Below are 21839 nucleotides of genomic sequence, written 5' to 3'. Positions count from 1 at the left end.
CTGTTGCTTTTTACAGATTCAGACTAACACGGCTACCCCTCTGATACATGGTCAAGTGAATAAGTTTCAATAATTTCTCCTGATTTGTAAAAGGAAACTTCAGAATGTTACTCCTGACAACTTGTGAATGCTACTCATTACTTACTGATGAGAACACTCATTCCAATGAGGCTTCATACATGGGTTTCATCTCAAACACGCACTGTCACTATTAAGGTACAGAATATTGCATACAGCGTTCCTCTCCCTCCCTCCTCACGTGCTGTTGCTAATACTGCCATAACACATTTTGTTCAGACTGCCATTCATAAACGATGCCACACGCTCTAACTCACTGAGCCAGCAAAGAATCTGTCTCTCATGAAGATTCACATGCAGGCTTTGTTGCCGGAGCCATTTCTCATGTGATTGATAGCAGCTTTTCATGCTGTTGATGTACACTGACAGATTATGTGGCAAAATATATATTTAAGTCATATACTTTGAGACCACAAGCTGGGTGGGTTTTTTTGTTCTCTTAACACTTTATTAAGAGAATCCATAAGGGTTTCACAGTATTCACACAGGAAATTTTGGGCATTTCCCTGATACTTTAGAGTAGTTCTGGATTTACATCAGTGTAACAGAGCACAGAATCAAGCCCGCTGCATTGTTTAAAGGCAGATGTTATTAACTTGCTGGGGTGTCATGTAAAACTGTGGGGGTTTTTTTGGAGTGAAACAATTATTCCTTTCAGTTTATCAAACTGAACTTACTAGCTCAGATCTGCATGTAATGTCATAACACACACCACTGGGTTTTGTTTTTTTAATAAACAGTGGGCCAGATTGTCCCTTCGCCTAGGCCACCTTTACACTTCACTGGATTTTAGACTCGTGTAGTGAAAGGAGAACCTGGCCCCATATACACAGGGCACCATTGAAAAGCAGCCAGAGCAGGGGTAGTGGGCAGCAGTAACACATTGCACAATAATGAGGAGGGGAAATTTGGGTCAGTGACAAAGAGACAAAGGCACTATTCTTATAAGAAAGCCCTGTGAACCCAAAGCATCAATACAGAGTTGGTGTTTTCAAGGTCTCAGCCAAAAGATCCACACACATGAAAATGCAACTTATTCAATTTATCTGCCTTGGCCGGATGAATGGCTATGTTAATCCTGCTGGGATTTTAAATTGTGGGTCCAGGGAGTCCAAGCATTTCAAGGCTGATACTTAATCTACCCCTCTAGCATATTACAGTTCTAGCATTTCAGGGATTTATTCCGCTCTTATTTATTTTTCATGCGTGTTACTGATAGTTACATGTGTCTGTAGAAGGGAGAACTGAGTCCTTAAGGCTTTTGTAAAGGAGAGGTGCTCTTCCCCTCCCCAATCTGTGCCCCATCAAAAGTGATCCTTCTTTTGGCTGAGAAGAATCACACTGTTCCTTTCAGAACCCAGTAATGGTGCTCCTTAGCTGGCCATAAGGAATTGCTCCAGATGTATGGTGCTGCCTTCACCAGACCAAAGCATCCTGGATCTCTTTAGTGTCCAGTCAAACTTGGCTTGGAGACTCTGCTCGTATACTTGGCAGTGCATGGTGCTGCCTGGAGGTCAGTTTGTGTCACAGGGTTATTGTTTCAGGCTAAATTAGAGTGTGTGTGTGTGTGTGTGTGTGTGCACGCACGCATCTTATCCTGTAGTTCAGTGGCACAGATCATGACTAAGGCTATGATTTTGTCATGGAGGTTGTGGACTTCCATGACTTCCAAAGACCTCAGTGACTTCATCCCTGGCAGCTGGGAGCTGCAGGGTCCAGCTGCTTCCCGCAGCTGCAGGAAGCTGTAAGATACCCTCACCACCTGAGGCAGAGGGCCCCCAAGCTCTCAGCCGCCATGGGCAGCGGGGGTACCCGGCAGCTCCCAGCTGCTGTGGGAGGGCTGGGGGATTCCCACAGCGCTCCCTGCCGCTGGGGAGGAGGGTAGGGGGACCCTGCAGATCCCCTCCGCCACTGGTGGATGGGACACCCTTGAGCTCTGAGCCCCCGTGGTGGTGGGGGCCCCAGAACTCCCAGCCACCCTGCAGCTGTCCAGTCCCTTCCTACAGTATCATGGATATTTTTAGTAAAAGTCAGGGACAGGTCAGGGGCTTCTGTGAATTTTTCTGTATTGCCCATGACCTGTCCGTGACTTTTACTAAAAATATCCATGATAAAAATTTTAGCATTAATCATGACTAGTGTCCCTGTAATGGGCATTCACTTTGGGATAGAGTTAAAATATACTCTGCTGCACTTAGAGATTTCTCCTGTAGTGCACCCCCCCCCACCCCAAAGTGTTTCCTGGTGTATTTCTTTCCCTACATTGTGGGAAATGATACATTTGTCAGTGTAAGTAAATTTTCTGTATATTCCCTTCTCCAACTGTTAAGGACTTCCTTCCAGCTTGTCACTGTATAGACCAGAACTAGAGCACTTTTGAACAAGAATATCAAAGTGCCTTCAGTCTTTAGCCTGGGGATCATGCTGTACGCTAATGTATAAATAAATACACGCTGTGAACATCCCTTCTTGTTATGTTGGAACATGGGCTAAGAGAGAGAAATTAGGTGCTTTACAACCTAATATACTGACCAGCAACTTCCCTTTCTTGTTTGGCAGCCCTTTCAATGACAGGCCAATGTGCAGGATCTGCCACGAAGGCAGCAGTCAGGAAGACCTGCTCTCTCCATGTGAATGTACAGGAACCCTGGGGACTATTCATCGCAGCTGCCTGGAGCATTGGCTGTCTTCTTCGAATACCAGTTACTGTGAACTCTGCCACTTCAGGTTTGCAGTAGAGCGCAAACCCAGGCCGTTAGTAGAGGTCAGTAAATGAGCCATGTCCTCAAAAGCTTAGTTTTAATGAGCAAGTGATGTATGTTTTACACCAGGACGACAAAGCCTTTGCAGCTTCACTGAAGCAAAAGAAAGGCTGTGAATTTTGGGCATTGGGAGGTGAGGGCAGCAGCAGTGCAGGAATAACAAAACCTTCATTTTGAAGCAATCAGCTTGAGTGAGAAGAATGAAATTGATGGTTTTGCTTCACTGTAAACATCTAAACGAACATCATCTTGTGAACAGTTTGCCTCAAGTAGAAAATGCAGAGTATATCATTTTGGCTAGGCTGGTAGAGAGCCATCTAGAAAACAACTGACAAAAATCTATGGAATACTAGACAAACGTTACTTGGGATAATGAATATAGGTCAGGAATTAACGCACCTCTCCTCCCTCCCCCCCACAAATCTGGCTTCTGTTTTAAGCCCCTAGAAAGGAATTGTTCTTGTTGGAGGTTTTACATTTTAGCACTTCTCAGATGACCCTTTTGCTTCTTCTTGCCTGTGCCCCAGACTACAGAGCAATATTCGGCAATCGTTTCCCCTTGGTCAGTTAAAATGTGGCTATTGCCTACTGCAGTTGCTTTAATTAACATACAAAATTGCCTGGTCTCGTTGTGCTAAAAAGCAGTCAAGATATGGGTTTGACTTGACTGATAAACTTGCTTCTCCCTTATTTTGACTTCTAAAATATTGTGAAATTTGAATCCCTTTTGTAATTAAAACTGAATTGCTTCAAAATGAAGGTTTTGTTATTCTTGCACTTCTGCCCCCACCTCCCAACACCCAAAATTCACAGCCTTTCTTTTGCTTGAATGAAGCTGCAAAGGCTTTGAGTTTTTTTATGAGAATAGTGAACAACATCTTATTTCATGTTGGTTGGGGACACAGAGATTTAATCAAGTGCTGTATGTGCTTCATATGTGGCTGATTTTGGATTGGTACTGTATGTTTACCTGAAAAAACTGACAATATAAACGGAAACAAATTCTTGTTTTCATCTAATTCATAAGCAGCAGGAGGTAGATTCTGCATCCACCAATCCCATCATTTATCTGTTGGAAAAAACTACATTGGCCCAATTGGGTGGGAGTGGGAGATCTTCTCCAGGGACTACCAATGATGCTTTGTGTTGGACCAGTTTTAAACATGAGGACACTTTAGTCTTTCTTGGGTTCAGCAAAGCAAAGATCTTCTGCTAGGTTGTACATGATCAGTATTGAATACTAGGAGCTATAGTTTTGTCAAGTCATAATGGGAGGGGGAAGAAGTCCTTTTCTCTGGCCCAATCCTATCCCCCGTTTTCCAGTGGCTTGTCTGAGCAACTGAACAAGATTCAAGCCTCAGTTTGAGAAATGCTGATTTTGGATGTTCCCAGCTTAACAATGACTAAATAGCAAAATCATCATAATTGGGCTATACTCAATAAAGGTGACATTTTCTTATCAACCCACTCTGATCCTGATTCAAGCAAGGTGCAACAAAATAGATCTGTTTGTGGTTTGAGGTCCCTACCATTGTGAATTTGCCTCCTAAGGAACAAGATGAAGGACTTTGATACCGTGTGAAATAAACAGTTAGATTTTAGGATCCAGCCTGTTTCAACTTTGTCCTCACAATGACTGCTCATGAAATTTTCTTTGTACAAATGGAGTGTGACATTTTTCAGAGTTAATGATGATGCCACAACTTGAGAGTGAAATCTAACTCTTTCAGAGCTGGAGGAGGCTAGCTGTTTGATCCTCCATGCTGAAGTGACCTCTCTCTCTCTCTCTCTTTAACAAAATAACTTTTTTTTAAAATTGTCTTTGGTTTCTCAGTTAAAAGAGAACTAAGAACCAGATCCAAGCAGATTTCAAAACAGTACACTTTGCTAGTTACCATTTTACTTTTTACTATGCAATGTTTACTTGATTCTTAACTACCACCTCCCCAAAGTTTTTATAGGGTGATCAACAGTGACATGAAGGAAAGAGCATAATGAATGCACCATTTTTAAAAATAGTTTAAATCCTAATTTAAGCTCAAACCACTTTTTTGGTATAAAATCCAATGAATTAAAATTGGAAGGAACTAAGTAATAAAAAGGGAAAATATTATCTGGATTTTGAGCGAAAGGACAAATCCAAATAGAAAATATCACAAGTTACCTTTATTTCTATTAATACCTTTATCATGAGTATAATCTAAACTTAAAAGTTTAATATATTGCTTCTTGAAAACAGTGCACACACCTAGTCTAACCTAATGATTTTTCCATAAAGAAAAACTGAATCTTCTTCCCACTAGAAGAAATGTTAAACCATTTTCTTAGAAAGAAGCTAAGAAAAGGGCCTGGAGTATATCCTCCTTATTCATCCCTCTCCCAATTTGAGCACTGCCTGTTATACTGCTTAACCATGGAAGGAAAATGGTTTAAACAAAAACAAACAAACAGCGATTTAGCTTGCCTGAGCTGAAAGTTTCACACACTTGAAGACCACTCAAGCTCTCATCACCCTAGAGAAGTTGGGTTGTGGTAGGTTTAAAGTTAACTGAGCAACAAGCGGTTTGGCTGCTCATTCCACCATATTACTCCCCTGTGCACTTTATTATTATAGCACCAGAAGATTCCTCTGCATTTGTAATGATGTGATCAGAACAGGCTATTGGATTAACTATATTTTTTCAGTATTGTTAGTAATTTTTTTCTTAAAAAAAAAAAAAAAAAAAAGAAACCAAATATTCCCTCGTGTGTCAGAAGATCGATTGGCTTCACCTTGAAAAACATTTCTTCTCACAGTGAAAAGTAAGAGCCATGCTACACCTGATACCAGACACTGTCAAATTTAAGATGCTGAAACTCTAGTATTACTCTGGACATGGAAGAAATCCATTATGTGATAGTTGATGTGTGTGGATCTGATGTACTTTGTGACTAGGGTGACCAGAGGGGATAAAGAAAATATCGGGACACATGGTGGGGGAGGGAAGGGATCCTGCGGCGGAGTCAAAACAAAACAAAAATAGGAGTGCGAAATATCGGGACAAATTGCATCCCAACCAAACATCGGTCGGGACGTAGGACAAACGCCTAAAGATTTTATCGGGATGTCTGGTCACCCTATTTGTGACCAACTGGAGGGATCTCAAACAAATGCATCATCTAATGCGGGGGTGGGCAAACTACGGCCCCCTCAGAGCTTTGGATCCGGCCCGCGGGATTGCCCCCTGTGGAGCCACGGGCCCCGCGCCGCTCTAAGCAGCGGCCGGCCCAACGTCCCTGCGGCCTCCGGACCCTTGCCTCCAGGCACCGCCCCCCCCCCCCCCCGCAGCTCCCATTGGTCGGGAACAGGGAACCACGGCCAATGGGAGCTTCAGGGGAGGTACCTGGAGGTGCGGCAAGGGCAGCACACGCGGAGCTCTCCCTCAGGGGCCGCAGCACTTCCTGGAGTGGCGCGGGGCCGGGGACAGGGCAGGCATGCAGGGAGCCTGCCTTGGCCCTGGTGCGTGCCGCTGCCACCCCAGAGCCCGAACCCTTCCTGCACCCCGCCCCACAACTCCCTGCCCTAAGCCCCCTGCCTGCACCGTGCACCCCAACTCCCTGCCCTGAGCCCCCTTGTACACCCCGCACCCCTCCTGCACCCCAACCCCTGTCCTAAGCCCCCTGCTGCACCCTGCACCCCTGTGCACCCCAACCCCCTACCCTGAGCCCCCTCCTGCAGTCTGCATTCCTCCCCTGAGCCCCTTCCTCCAATCCGCACCCCTCCTGCACCCCAACCCCCTGCCCCAGCCCTGCATACAATTTCCCCACCCAGATGTGGCCCTTGGCCCAAAAAGTTTGCCCACCCCTGATCTAATGGAACAAAAGTAAAAGTAAATTTACTTTGGGTGCGATCCTCAAAGATCCTTAAGTGCCAGAGTCCTGCTTGTAGGTACCACTGTGATCTGCAGAACTCCTGCTTGGCAGCCGCCTACCCACATAGGTCCCTAAATTCACTTGGGGCCACAGGCGCCGACTTTCCTATGTGCCGGGGGGTACTCGACCCCCGGCTCTGCCCCAGGCCCCACCCCCAGTCCACCCCTGCCTCTGGGCGTGTGCACTGTTGCCTTACTCTAAACGCCTGGGTGCTTCTCTACAGCGTAAGCCCCAGAGCGATTCACAAACTAGGGAAGGTAGGTGTTTGGCCACCTAAGTCACGTGTGGAAGCCTAATCTGGTTGGCGGCCTCTGAGCACACCTATTGGATCAGGCCCCTCAGGAGAGTTCACACAAAGCAGCCAGTGCAGAAGACCCTCCCTTATAACCTTTAGCCTAGTGGATTAGGGTACTCACTCAGAATGTGGGAGATCTCTGGTTCAAGTCCCCATTAGTCCTAAGGAAGAAAAGGGATTTGAACAGGGATTGGCCACCTCTCAGGTGAATGCCCTAGCCACATGGCTTCCTACCCAGTAGGGGTTTTAATGTATGTGCTGCCTCCCCATTTCCTGATCTGTGCTTAACTCTCTTAGCTTGTTGAACAGTACATTTAGAAGAGAGCCATAGGGTCAGCTGAAATGTGCAATAAGTTATTAAGAAATAAGATTTGGAAAATGGCAATTCAGAAGAAAAGCTTCATATGATGTCTTGATCTTCCTTTGGGATCAAAAAGGCATGGCAGTATTTTTCATGGTGAGAGAGATTAGATTTCCTCATTTCTTTTTCCTTTAACAGACCCAGCTGCTTGATAAGAATTGTATGAACAATTTAAAAGGAATTTGTTCCCTACAGGCTGTGAAGGTTTTAGCCAAATTGAAACTGGGGCCTGTTTTCACATATTTCAGTTATAAAAATTAGTGAGATATACAGTAAGTCACCTGATGGACAAGTATTTTTAAGGTGCTTTTGTTTTATCATATAGAAAACTTTTTAAAGAGTGCCAAAGACCCAGCATGTTTTATGTACCGCTATATAGCAGCACTGCAGAGTTCATTTTGCTACACTGAAACCTCTTTGTACCTTTTTAAAATTACAGCTCACTGGACAAGCACACTATGACTGTGCCCTTTTATCTGTTGCTCTGTAGAACATCCAGAGACTTAGCTTAACACCTTCTGATACTTAAATCAGACCCATGTAGGATTTTCCTCTTATTTCATGTACTTTTTTCCTGTCTACATAATAGTCAATGCTGTATTTTCATCAGCACAAGAGACAGCTAATAATTCAAGGGAGCACCCTGGGCACAGACATCTGTTCAAAGAACTAGCATTCTTTACACCAAACTAGTATAATGTTATGATAGTGAAGTCTTAGTTAGAAGAAAGACTGAGTTTAGAAGATAATACAGGGAGCCACCCCAAACAGATTATTAACTGTATTTAAACAAAAAGTATAATGCATTGAGATTTTGCTCAGTCAAGCTCCAGCTATGTTACGCTGAGGATATGTAACGTCATCTTGTTCCTCTTGTGTCAGTTTAATGCCCACCATGGCAACATCAATAGATAAAATACTGAAAATGCATCCAAATACAGTAGGAGGGTGCAAGGAAAGCAGACACATTAATGCATAAACATGGGGGAGATTGGAAATTTAAAAGCATTTTGTGTGCACCATATGGATCTGAGTAGCATTGCCTTTAAAGCCCTGGAAAATATGCTAGTCAAAGTATGTCTCATCTTAACAACAGAAATTTGGATAGTGATGTATTCTGATTTACAATTCTATTTGCTATGTTCCCTCTTGAATTTAAATTTACACTACACTTAGACTGTTGACATTAGAAGTTATTGCCATATTTTAAATCAGCCCAACTGAAATAGCACTTTAGATATGTATTAATTGGTTAATTTAAAAAAAAAAAGAAACATAAGTAAACAGTGTGGGCTAGTAAAGAATCAAGTAAAGATAACATTAGCATAGGCCGGTCTACACTACGAGTTTAGGTCGACTTTAGCAGTGTTAAATCGAATTAAGCCTGGACACGTCCACATGACGAAGCCCTTTCTTCGACTTAAAGGGCCCTTTAAACCGGTTTCTTTACTCCACCTCCGACGAGGGGATTAGCGCTAAAAATCGGCCTTTGCCGGTCAGATTTGGGGTAGTGTGGACGGAATTCGACGTTATTGGCCTCCGGGAGCTATCCCACGGTGCTTCATTGTGACCGCTTTGGACAGTGCTCTCAACTCAGATGCACTGACCAGGTAGACAGGAAAAGCCCCGCGAACGTTTGAATTTCATTTCCTGTTTGCCAAGCGTGGACAGCACAGGTGACCACGCAGAGCTCATCAGCACAGGTAACCATGATGGAGTCCCAGGATCGCAAAAGAGCTCCAGCATGGACTGGAGGTACGGGATCTGCTCGCCATATGGGGCAATGAATCAGTGCTAGCTGAACTCTGTAGCAGTAAATGAAATGGCAAAATATTAGAAAAGGTCTCAAAGGCCATGAAGGACAGAGGCCATAACAGGGACGCACAGCAGTGCCGCGTGAAAATTAAGGAGCTAAGGCAAGCCTACCACAAAGCCAGAGAGGCAAACGGAAGATCTGGGGCAGAGCCGCAAACATGCCACTTCTACGCGGAGCTGCATGCCATTCTAGGGGATGCAGCCACCACTACCCCAACCGTGTGCTTTGACTCCGTCAATGGAGAAACATGCAACAGGGAAGCGGGTTCGGGGTACGCGGAAGATGATGATGATGACAATGAAGATAGCTCACAGCAAGGAAGCGGAGAAACTGGTTTCCCCAACTGCCAGGATATGTTTATCACCCTGGACCTGGAACCAGTAACCCCCGAACTCACCCAAGGCATGCTCCCAGACCCTGAGGGCACACAACGGACCTCTGGTGAGTGTACCTTTGTAAATATTACACATGGTTTAAAAGCAAGTGTGTTTAATGATTAATTTGCCCTGGCAATCGCGGCCAGTACAGCTACTGGAAAAGTCTGTTAACGTGTATGGGGATGGAGCGGAAATCCTCCAGGGACATCTCCAGAAAGCGCTCCTTCATATACTCCCAAAGCCTTTGCAAAAGGTTTCTGGGGAGGGCCAGTAGCACATAGTCTGGAATCATTGCATAAGAAAGCATGGCAGCATATGGTCCCGGTGTTTGCTGGCATGCAGACAACATCCATTCCTTATCTCTCTTTGTTATCCTCAGGAGAGTGATATCATTCACAGTCACCTGGTTGAAATGGGGTGATTTTATTAAGGGGGCATTCAGAGGTGCCCATTCCTGCTCGGCTGAACAGAAATGTTCCCCGTTGTTAGCCATGCGGTGGGGGGGGGGGGAAGGGGTGAAGGGATCATCCCAGAGAATTGGGTGTGTGTGTCGGGAGGGGGGGTAGTTGGGTTTGTGCTGCATGTTAACCCGGAAACCCCAGCCCCTCCTTTTACATTGCAAACCCATTTTAAATGGCCAACCCAATGGGTCCTTGGTATGGGAAATGAGGGCGCTACTGTTTGAAACCATTCCCACATGTTATGAGGGTTAAAAAAGCCAAAAGACTGTGGCTTACCATGGCTGCCTGCAAGCCGAATTCTGTTGCCTGGCACTGCGTGAGTGATCTCTCACACCAAACCGGCAGGCCCTCAATATAAGAGGAAAAATGCGACTTTGTAACGAAAGTACATGTGCTGTGTAATGTGAACAGCAAAATTTAACGTGAAAGAGCGTACCCATTGTTCTCTAAAATGTGTCTTTTTTAACCACCTCTCCCTTCTCCTCCACCAGCTGCAAATGTTTCTCCTTCGCAGAGGCTAGCAAAGATTAGAAGGAGAAAACGGCGGACTCGGGATGATATGTTCACGGAGCTCCAGATGTCCTCCCATGCTGAAAGAGCACAGCAGAATGCGTGGAGGCAGTCAATGTCAGACTACAGAAAAGCACAATATGAACAAGAGGAGAGGTGGCGGGCTGAATCGCGGGATGAACAGAGCAAGTGGCAGGCTGAAGATGATAGGTGGCATCAGCTTGCAGACAGAAGGCAAGAGTCGATGCTCCGGCTGCTGGAGCATCAAACTGATATGCTCCAGCATATGGTTGAGCTGCAGGAAAGGCAGCAGGAGCAGAGACCGCCGCTACAGCCCCTGTGTAACCAACAGCCCTCCTCCCCAAGTTCCATAGCCTCCTCACCCAGACGCCCAAGAACACGGTGGGGGGGCCTCCGGCCACCCAGTCACTCCACCCCAGATGATTGCCCGAGCATCGGAAGGCTGGCCTTCAATAAGTGTTAAAGTTTTAAACTGCAGTGTGTCCTTTTCCTTCCCTCCTCCCCCACCCCTCTCGGGCTACCTTGGCAATTATCCCCCTAGTTGTGCGATGAATTAATAAAGAATGCATGAATGTGAAGTAACAATGACTTTATTGCCTCTGCAAGCGGTGCTCGAAGTGGGGAGGGGATGGTGGGGTGGTTGGTTTACAGGGAAATAGAGTGAACCGGGTGGGGACGGGGCAGAGGGTTCATTAAGGAGAAACAAACAGAAGTTTCACACCGCAGCCTGGCCAGTCAAAAACTAGTTTTCAAAACTTCTCTGATGCACACCGTGCCCTGCTGTACTCTAACCGCCCTGGTGTCTGGCTGCACGCAATCAGCGGCCAGGCGATTTGCCTCAACTTCCCATCCTGCCATAAATGTCTCCCCCTTACTCTCACAGATATTGTGGAGTGCACAGCAAGCAGCAATAACAATGGGGATATTCTTTTCGCTGAGGTCTGAGCGAGTCAGTAAGCTGCGCCAGCGCGCTTTTAAACGTCGAAATGCACATTCCACCACCATTCGGCACTTGCTCAGCCTGTGGTTGAACAGGTCCTGACTACTGTCCAGGCTGCCTGTGTACGGCTTCATGAGCCATGGCATTAAGGGGTAGGCTGGGTCCCCAAGGATCACGATAGGCATTTCAACATCCCCAATGGTTATTTTCTGGTCCGGGAAGAAAGTCCCTTCCTCCAGCTTTCGAAACAGACCAGAGTGCCTGAAGACACGAGCATCATGTACCTTTCCCGGCCATCCCACGTTGATGTTGGTGAAACATCCCTTGTGATCCACCAGGGCTTGCAGCAGCATTGAAAAGTACCCCTTGCGGTTTATGTACTCGGTGGCTTGGTGCTCCGGTGCCAAGATAGGGATATGGGTTCCGTCTATCGCCCCACCACAGTTTGGGAATCCCATTGCAGCAAAGCCATCCACTATGACCTGCACGTTTCCCGGAGTCACTACCCTTGATATCAGCAGGTCTTTATTGCCCTAGCAACTTGGATCACAACAGCCCCCACAGTAGATTTGCCCACTCCAAATTGATTCCGGACTGACCGGTAGCTGTCTGGCGTTGCAAGCTTCCACAGGGCTATCGCCACTCGCTTCTCAACTGTGAGGGCTGCTCTCATCCTGGTATTCTGGCGCTTCAGGGCAGGGGAAAGCAAGTCACAAAATTCCATGAAAGTGCCCTTACGCATGCGAAAGTTTCGCAGCCACTGGTAATCGTCCCAGACCTGCAACACGATGCGGTCCCACCAGTCTGTGCTTGTTTCCCGGGCCCGGAATCTGTGTTCCATGGCATGAACCTGCCCCAGTAACACCATGATTTGCACATTGCTGGGGCCCGTACCTTGTGTAAGGGCTGTGTCCATGTCAATTTCCTCATCACTCTTGTCGCCGCGCTGCAATCGCCTCATCGGCTGGTCCTGGTTTTGCTTTGGCATATCCTGGCTCTGCATATACTCCAGGACAATGTGCATGGTGTTCATAGTGCTCATAATTGCCGTGGTGATCTGAGCGGGCTCCATGATCCCAGTGCTATGGCGTCTGGTCTGAAAAAAGGCGCGAAACTGACAGAGGGAGGGAGGGGCGACTGACGACATGGCGTACAGGTACAGAGAATTAAAATCAACAAAGGTGGCTGTGCATCAGGGAGAAACACAAACAACGGTCACACAGAATGGCCCCCCCCAAAGATTGAACTCAAAACCCAGGGTTTAGCAGGCCATTGATTTCATGGAGGGAGGGGGAAGCAAATGAATACATCTATTTTTTACATCTTAAGCTGGCAGCAGATGGTGCAGCATGACTGATAGCCCTCGGCATCTTCTGGGTGCTTGACAGAAGATACTGTACTACGACTGCTAGCCATCATCATCAAGACGGTTCAATTGGACTGCCGGCAGGACTGAGTCTCCAGGAGACAAAGCATGTCTGCCCAGGTGCCTCTGATTGAACTGGAATATGTAATACACCATCTACTGCCAAAAGGCAAGGGGCTGCTGCTGTGTAGCAATGCAGCCCCACGTCTGCCAGCACCCAGATAGCCGATGAAGGCTACCAGTCATACTGCACCGTCTACTGCCAAAAGGCAATTAGCTACTGCTGTGTAGCAATGCAGTACCATGTCTGCCGGCACCCAGATGACATATGGTGACGGTGAGCTGAGCTGAGCTGAGCGGGCTCCATGCTTGCCGTGGTATGTTGTCTGCACAGGTAACCCAGGTAAAAAGGCGCAAATCGATTGTCTGCCATTGCTCTGACGGAGGGGGGAGGGGCCTGACAGCATGTACCCAGAACCCCCTGCGACACTGTTTTGCATCATCAGGCATTGGGATCTCAACCCAGAATTCCAATGGGCAGCGGAGACTGCGGGAACTGTGGGATAGCTACCCACAGTGCAACACTCCGGAAGTCGACGCTAGCCTCGGTACTGTGGACGCAGTCCGCCAGCTTCATGCACTTAGAGCATTTTAATGTGGGGACACACACAGTCGACTGTACAAAACCGATATCTATAAAACCGGCTTCTATAAATTCGACCTAATTTCATAGTGTAGACATACCCATAGTAATATTGGATAGATGTGAACTTCTTATTCTCTGCCAGCCCATCGTTAGCAATGGAGCTTGTGATAGGAAAAAACTAGCTCTGGGCATGAAAGGATTAAGATGAGTTTGCATAATAATTAAAAACTTTTAGAAGCTTTGCGCTGAAATCTGAATTGACTTTCTGTGCAGGGCTTTGAGCCTTGCTCTCTTTTTATCCTTTGGGGTTCTTTCTGTGCATTTTCTCTCTCTGCTGCTCAATGAAGCAGAAGGTTAGTATTCAGTTACTGGAACAGAGGAACACCAGGAGTTGTTTAACAGAGTTAGCAAAAGGATAACTCTCAAGACCAGAAGGAAATGTTTCAGATGCATGGTCAGCAACAAGCAGCATTCGATTCATTCTGAAAAGTTGGAGAACCTGTATCTCGCAACACAGCATTAGGGCAAGAGAGCAGATAACTTCATTACATAGTTCTAAAGGGAATAAAGGATGTGCTGCAAGATTATTTGAACTCCTTTCAAAGAGAAGGAAAGGGAGCACAGAAAGAACTGGCAAGAGAAAAAATGATCATGGACAACTAATGTATTTGCTTTAAACAGAGATTGACTCAGTGTGCTAAGAAGCAAAGAGGGGTATAACAGCTAACCCTGATTAACCTGCACTAAGTAACTGTGCAGTAATAAGACACTCGGGTTGAAATCCTGGCTCAGTGAACTCAATTGAAATTTTGCATTTGCTTTCAGTGGGACCAGGATTCCACCCCAGGGGCCTGATTCTTGAATCCACACAGGCAGTGTAAAGCAGCTGTAAACCTGGTGCTTTGGACATTTCAGAATCCCCCTTGAATAAAAAGAATGAGAGGTACAGTACCATTGTAACAGCTTTGTCACCTTCCCTCCCATCAGACTCCTCTGCCATAGAGAGATGACAGAGGAAAAAGGTGTGGCAGGGGTGATTTTATGTCCCAGTCACCCCCACCTGTGGGAATGGCCCCTTGGGGCCAAAGGCAGACAGGCATGTTTTCGAGCAGCATTGCAGTTTCAGTAGTCTTAATTTAAGGTGCATGTTTAATTTATAAGAAGTATTATAAAGAGAAATGTAGCTCAACATACAGCTTTCATTTACTGCTAAGGTAATACACACTTCAGCGTCCTAACTTTTTTTTTTACATCTCTTCAAGTTGTATGTATACCATTTACTAGTCACTCTCAATGGGGAGTAATCTAGATAAATCTAAACAAGTCAGAGGCTTAGGCAATTTGGAACAACAGAAAAAATAACTCGCGTATTAGTTACAGAAGTCTGTTGTTACAGAACTTTTCTCTTCTGACTTTCCTCAACCCCTTTTTGGCTCCCTTCTATACTTGGGTGTGAGGATATGAATGAGAGACAGGAAAAACCTGGGTGTGGGGGTGGCTCAGAATACTTACCAGAGAGGGAGATGCAAAATGGGACCCTTAAGGCTACAGCTACTTGACCTTTTAAATTTGGGAGAGAGAACTACTAGAAATGAATGCTGGGAAATGTTCCTGTAAGAAACAACTCACACTGGGGCATTTAGTCCCAACCAGGCAATCATAGAGGAAGCAGCTCCTATAGAAGGGATTGCAGCCTTTCTTTAAGGGTTAGGGATTGGGCTGGAAGATAGTGGGCTTTCAAAGGCACAACTCCTTGTGTCTGAAATAATTATGTTAATATGTTTTCTCTAGATGTTAGGATTCTACAATAAAAACCTAGATTGCAAATGGGACACTTCAAGTGTCCAAAACAATGTTTGCTACTGCTCTATCGCATGGGGCCAGATGTTTCCTTTTGCTAGAAAAAAAAAAGTGCTGAAGGTGACAGTTGTATTGTCTGCTGGCTCTGAGGGTTGCCCAACTTCTACCCAACTATCCCCACTAGTTTCTATAGCTCTGAGTTTACAGATCACACTTGCAGAACATAGAGTGTTCATCTGTTAACTGGCTCCATACACAGATGTGGAGCTAGATGCATCCCATTTAGTCTGTCACGCTCTGAGTTTGAAACACAAAACATGATTCTTGGCAATTCTATCCCACGTGCTTACTTTTGTCTTCCTAGCTGGGAATAGCAGTATCCGAACTGTATTTTTGCTTATGCCGAAAGACAGTGGTTCCAACAAGTAATCAAAGGGATTTTTCCCCAGGTATGGTTTGAAACGTTTTATTTACTACAATTGTCACCTCAAATATGACCTGAGAGTGGAGAATAAGAAGGCTGCTTATAGCAGCAAATTAGGGAAGACAATATTGTTTTCTTGGGGCTGGAAGAAGCTGCATAGATTTTATGCAGCTGTTAAGTAACCCACTGATGTTTTCCCTAGCCTATCATTACAATGCTTCTAAACACAGATTTTGTAACCCAGGACTAGGATATAGAACACACCTGACATTTATAGTGCTGTATGTTGGCAGAGTGAGTTGCATGTCAGCTTTTAAGCTGTGCCACGACACTAATACCTTGTGGCATTGCAGCTGCAGAGCCTAGTCACTTACATACAATCATAGGGTCGGCTGCCATTGAAGTCCCTGATCAAACTTCCATTTCAAAAGGTCAGGCTCTGCAGCCGACCAAGATGCTTCAACCTGCTCCCTTGGTAGGCTAGAGCACTTCTCAGTTGCTCTTACTGTAAAGAGTATTTTTTCTAGCACAAACCTTTCACTTCAAGCCATTGCTCCATCTGTCTGCGGAGGCCATAAATAATTCCCTTCCTTCATCAATAGTTACTTTGATGGTATTTGATAGACTATGATCACATTCCTTCTAAGTAGTTTCTAAATTCTATACATTTAGCTCCCTCAATCTCTCTTCATGCAGGATTTCTGTAAACTGATCCTTGTATCAAATTTGTTCCCATTCTTTGTGTTTTTCCTCTCTCATGTGCTTCCTAAACAGGCATATCATTCCAGGTGTATACACACTAGGGCTATGTAGAGTGATACTACTAGCTCTGCATGTTATCCCTTTATATACTCCAAAAGGAAAGTGACTTTATTTAAAAAAAAACACTACCAAGGTCATTAAGGTCCAGAGCTTGCAATGAGCTCAACACAGGCACAATGGGCTGCCCATGTGAAGCTCATAGCAGAACTGGAGCTGGGTAGTGTAGTTAACTATTTGTCATTTACAAGGCTCAGGCATTAAAAGAAATTAAACTGAGAGTAAAGGACATCAGATCTTACACTGCCCATGTAATAATAATAATAAAAAAAATCTCAACAATTGAGAAGAAATGCAAATAGAGTTTGTTTCCCCTTTAGAGAAGTAACCCTGGTTTGTTCACAGTTCAGCAATGAAAAGATGCTCTATTGCCTTGGTTAGTCTCCAACTTCATCTACAGATAATCCAGTCCAGTTTTCAAATAAAAAGCAGTTTCATAGATATTTTATTCTTCCTTCTCTTAAAACTGCCTCCTGCTTGAGCCAATGTCAGAATTGACCAATGTGTCAGTTTTTGTGCTGTAATTAACTTGGCAGATAGGCACAAATAAACTGACCCTTTGCAAATATTTCCAACCAAAGACATTTTTAGTGATCACATTGTCTTGTAATGCCACAATGTTCTTACTCAGCTCCCTCCAAATACTCAGAAAACATTCTCACTGGGAATGAGACAAACGTAAAAATATGAATGGCTGAGGTTTTTTAAATGGGGTTTGGGGGATGGGATTTAGACTGAAGCCCAGCCTTATAACAGAAGTATAGTTGGAAACTTATATTTGAAGAGACTATTGCTTCACCATAATAAAACTACATACAGCAGCAAAGCCTTAAACCCTTACCCTCTACCTCCAGAAGCACAGGCCCTTTATCAACTGCACTAAAGGAACCTGTTTGTTAGTTGTCACCTAAACACTTCCTAAAGTGAAACAATCCCATTGAGATTAACATGTTCACAGATCTACCTAGTGTCAATCTTTACATTAAAGGCAAAACCCTTCCCATTTACCTTGACAAAAGGAGAGACTAACCACAACAAAAATTGCTAACTTTGCCTGATTGCAATCTGCTTTCTACAAGTATAGCTAGTGTCTCAGCTTTCAAGGAGCATGAGCTGTTTGGAAAGTTTGCTGCTTTTTAGCTGAAGGGAAACAAGTTTCAGGAAAAAAAGGCAAAAATTCAGGGTAGATATTAAGTACCTGTAACTCAGCTTAGTGGATTTTCCTCAAAGGTTGTAGAATCTTCTTTGCCTCCAGAGTAAGTCTGGCAATTTTCCAAGCCAAAGTTATAGGGGAACCAAAATAGAGCTTTATAATGAAAGCTGACTGCAACCTTAGGCCCTGATCCTGAAAACACTTAGGCATGTACTTAATTTTAGCACGAGTCATCTAATTGAAGTTAAGCATGTGAGTAAATGTTTGCCCATTGGGGGCCCTAACTCTGGAGAGGCTACTACCAATGCTCTTTCTACTGGCAGCTGGTATTTATTTAGTTTGCTATTGCCCGCCCCCTCACCAAAGTATGCCTAAAACGCTGCTTCCAGATATCTGTCTCCAGTTTCTGCTGATTTCCTTTTCCTAAGTGTAGGACTTCAAGATCATGACACATACTACAAAATGTCTCAAGCCCAATCTGACATTTCAGGAACACAGTTCTGTGTTTTGTGATGTTTGCTCAGACACGATTGTGACGTTGCAGTCTATATGGTTTTATAAAAATATGCTAATGAGTGAATATAATGTAACTGGAATATGCTTCATGCAAAAGGTCTCTTGTAAGGTATCATTACAAAGATCTACTGAATGTGATCATCCTATTTGTATAAATGTACCACCCTTGTATCTGAAACTAGAAATATGAAATATAACTCTGAGGGCCTATTGTAATTATGCAAAGTGTGGGCCATTAATGGTGGCTTGGAATCTTGATGACTCCCATTAACCAGGATAATTGTCTTCAGATGGCTGTGTTTTACCTGTAAGTCTTCCTGTATACGTGTGTGCTGGCACGTGGGCAATGAAGTCTTGCAGTGACATGATCATGTCACCTGAACTGCAATCCATCTTTAACTGGTGTCTTTCCATTGAGAAGGAGGGGATGGGAACCCAGAGAGGGACAAAGGATTCTCGCCTTATGCAAAAGATATATAAAGGAGTGGAAGAGAACAAAGGGGAGAGAGGAGCCATCATGAGGAATCCCCTAGCTACCACCTGAGCTGGAACAAGAGCTGTACAAGGGGAAAGAATTGTGCCCAGGCCTGGATGGTGTCTAGTCTGAGGAAAAAACTTACTGAAGCATCTCTGAGGGTGAGGTTATCTGTATTCAGTTTGATTAGACATAGATTTGCGTGTTTTATTTTATTTTGCTTGGTGACTTACTTTGTTCTGTCTGTTACTACTTGGAACCACTTAAATCCTACTGTCTGTATTTAATAAAATCACTTTTTACTTATTAATTAACTCAGAGTATGTATTAATACTTGGGGGAGCAAACAGCTGTGCATATCTCTCTATCAGTGTTATAGAGGGCGAACAATTTATGAGTTTACCCTGAATAAGCTTTATACAGGGTAAAATAGATTTATTTGGGTTTAGACCCCATTGGGAGTTAGGCATCTGAGTGTTAAAGACAAGAACACTTCTGTTAGCTGCTTTCAGGTAAACCTGCAGCTTTGGGGCAAGTAATTCAGACCCTGGGTCTTTATTGGAGCAGATGGGAGTGTCTGGCTCAGCAAGACAGGGTGCTGGGACCCTAAGCTGGCAGGGAAGGCAGGGGTAGAAGTAGTCTTGGCACATCGGGTGGCAGCTCCCAAGAGGGTTTCTGTGATCCAACCCGACATAATGATGAAGTAAACCAATTAAGAGGAAACTTTGCTCATTTGTTCATCTCAGGAGTCTGAAGTTTCAAATTATTTGATGAGGTCAAATCATTTCTCAGTATATTTATGTTGAAAGGGGATCTTTGGAAATTTCAAATTGCTAGCTGTGCATATGTGAAGTTTTCCTTTTAAATACCAAGGATGGTTTTGGAGCAAAATTATGCTGGTCAGAGATTTGTCTCATTGTAATCCATTAATTGGCTCGTAGACATAAAGTCCTCCAGGAGTGTCACAAATCCACAGATTCGTGAGTGGTGGAGTTTGTATTTGGATCTTTAAATTACTTGAAATATGTGGAGTCACATGAAGCCAGTCAAGTCTATGTTAATTGAACAGCTTTGAAGAAGACCAAGAGTTCAGTTTAATCTATCTAAGGTAGATGACAGCTTAAAATTCAACTCTGCTTTGAAAAGTAACTATGGAAAAATGGCACATTCTTACACAACAGATCCCTGGGTGTTCCGTCAGTCAGTGTGCCTACTGATGGTACATAAATGTTTACTACTGTTTGCTCCTGTTTGCACTGTGAAGATAAGAGAGAGTGGTTGGATTCTGGTCCTTCTTGTGCATCAGCAGAATTGATTGCTACATGCCAGTCACTTACACCTGTGCTACGTAAGAGCTTTTACATGTGTAACTGGGGGCATAAGACTATAGGTGCTGCAATAGCATAATAGAGTGATGGTCTGTCTAATCCAGTATCTTGTCTCTGAGAATGGCCAGTACCAGATGTTTTATAGGAAGGTACAAGAAATCCTGAAGTAGGCCATTATTAAATAACCTTCTGTGACATTATTGACATAAACTGGGACCGTATAGATCATTGTTGCAACCAAGGTCCTCTAGTGGCACCCAAATCTTGTATAAAGGGGGTCAAATGGGGTGTCTAGGACAAGGTTATGGTTTACTGGTTATGATTATGGTGTCTATATGTGTGTATCAGTTTTGTAGTCGAAGTTATGAATATTGGCTCTATACTGTCTGTATGGCAAACTTGTGCTATGCTTCTGGGTGACATCCCAGGCAAGCTGAGATTAGCTCTGCCTAGCCTGCTTGATGGCCCATTAAGGACCATCAGCTATACAATGGACCCATTGAGAGAAGGCAGATACGCCTTGTAACTCAGCAAAGTATGCAGGGACTGGCCCATGTGACTCCAGACTCCATTTTGCTGTAATTTTCCACAGTAAGAACAAAGAGGTGTTCTTGCACCTGGAAAAGACTATATAAGGCTGATGCCTGATCTCCATCTGGTCTTCAATCCTGCTTCATACCTCTGGAGGAACTTTGCTACAAGCTGAAGCTTTGAACAAAGGACTGAGGACCCATCCCAGCGGGGGATGTATTCCAGAGACTTGATTTGAACCTGCAGTTTATTCCATCGCTGCTGCAAGCCTGAACCAAGAACTTTGCCATTACTGTATGTAATTGATTCCATTTAACCAATTCTAACTCTCATCTCTATCTTTTTCCTTTTATGAATAAACCTTTAGATTTTAGATTTTGAAGGATTGGCAACAGCGTGATTTGTGGGTAAGATCTGATTTGTATATTGACCTGGGTCTGGGGCTTGGTCCTTTGGGATCAGGAGAACCTTTTTCTTTTACTGGGGTATTGGTTTTCATAACCATTTGTCCCCATAACGAGTGGCGCTGGTGGTATTACTGGGAAACTGGAGTGTCTAAGGAGATTGCTTGTGAGACTTGCGGTTAGCCAGTGGGGTGAGACCGAAGTCCTCTTAGTCTGGCTGCTTTGGTTCGCCTTAGAGGTGGAAAAAACCCCAGCCTTGGGCTGTAACTGCCCTATTTGAGCAATTTGTCCTGAGTTGGCACTTTCAGTTGGGTTCCGCCAGAACCGCATTGTCACACCTTCCCATGGCGAGATGTCTTCCTAAACCTTGTCAGTTAGTGGTTGGCATATGATCTAAAGCATGAGGCTTTAGATTCCTTCTAAAAAAAGAAAAAATACCGTATATACTCGTTTATAAGCCATATATTTTTGGTAAAAAAAGTGAAGCATCAAAGAGCGGGGATTGGCTTATAAATGGGTCTACACCAAAATTTGATGATTTTAAACTCTATAGAATCATTTAATTGAATATCTAATATATTGTGGTTTTGTTGAGCTGGGGCGTTTGCAGGCATGGAGCCCCTCAGCTCACTGTGGCCGCAGTTCGCCGTTCCCAGCCAATGAGAGCTGCGGGAAGTGGCTGGACATGGCGAACCGTGGCCACAGGGAGCTGAGGGGCTCCATGCCTGCGGACGCTCCAGGTAAACAAAACGTTCCGACCCACCAGCGGCTTACCCTAACGGGCAAGGAGCCAAAGTTTGCCATCCCATTTATTGATCACAATACTGCAGCCTTTTAAAGGTGC

General features: G+C 44.5%; 2 protein-coding genes and 1 long non-coding RNA gene across 4 annotated transcripts in view; 2 read left to right on the top strand and 1 right to left on the bottom strand.

The window, feature by feature from the left end:
• Positions 1 to 18145, bottom strand: part of LOC135984350 (uncharacterized) — a 60665-nt gene extending 42520 nt beyond the window's left edge. The window contains exon 1 of the long non-coding RNA XR_010602286.1: positions 17787 to 18145. This is a non-coding gene — a long non-coding RNA (uncharacterized LOC135984350). The remainder of the gene's footprint in view (positions 1 to 17786) is intronic.
• MARCHF3 (membrane associated ring-CH-type finger 3) overlaps positions 1 to 21839 on the top strand; it is a 148839-nt gene that overhangs the window by 113953 nt on the left and 13047 nt on the right. For both annotated transcript variants that reach the window (XM_065599316.1, XM_065599315.1), the window contains exon 3: positions 2638 to 2842. In XM_065599316.1, the coding sequence (XP_065455388.1) occupies positions 2638 to 2842 (205 nt within the window). The remainder of the gene's footprint in view (positions 1 to 2637; positions 2843 to 21839) is intronic.
• LOC135984349 (mediator of RNA polymerase II transcription subunit 15-like) lies at positions 2850 to 11171 on the top strand. Its single transcript, XM_065599314.1, has 2 exons — positions 2850 to 9665; positions 10554 to 11171. Exons 1-2 carry the CDS (start codon positions 9263 to 9265, stop codon positions 11054 to 11056), a joined length of 906 nt encoding a protein of 301 aa, XP_065455386.1. The 5' UTR covers positions 2850 to 9262; the 3' UTR covers positions 11057 to 11171.

This window comes from Chrysemys picta, chromosome 6, assembly GCF_011386835.1.
Source record: "Chrysemys picta bellii isolate R12L10 chromosome 6, ASM1138683v2, whole genome shotgun sequence".
NCBI classification, from domain to species: domain Eukaryota; kingdom Metazoa; phylum Chordata; order Testudines; family Emydidae; genus Chrysemys; species Chrysemys picta.
Note: the sequence above shows the minus strand (reverse complement) of the source record. Positions and strands in the feature narration are given on the sequence as shown.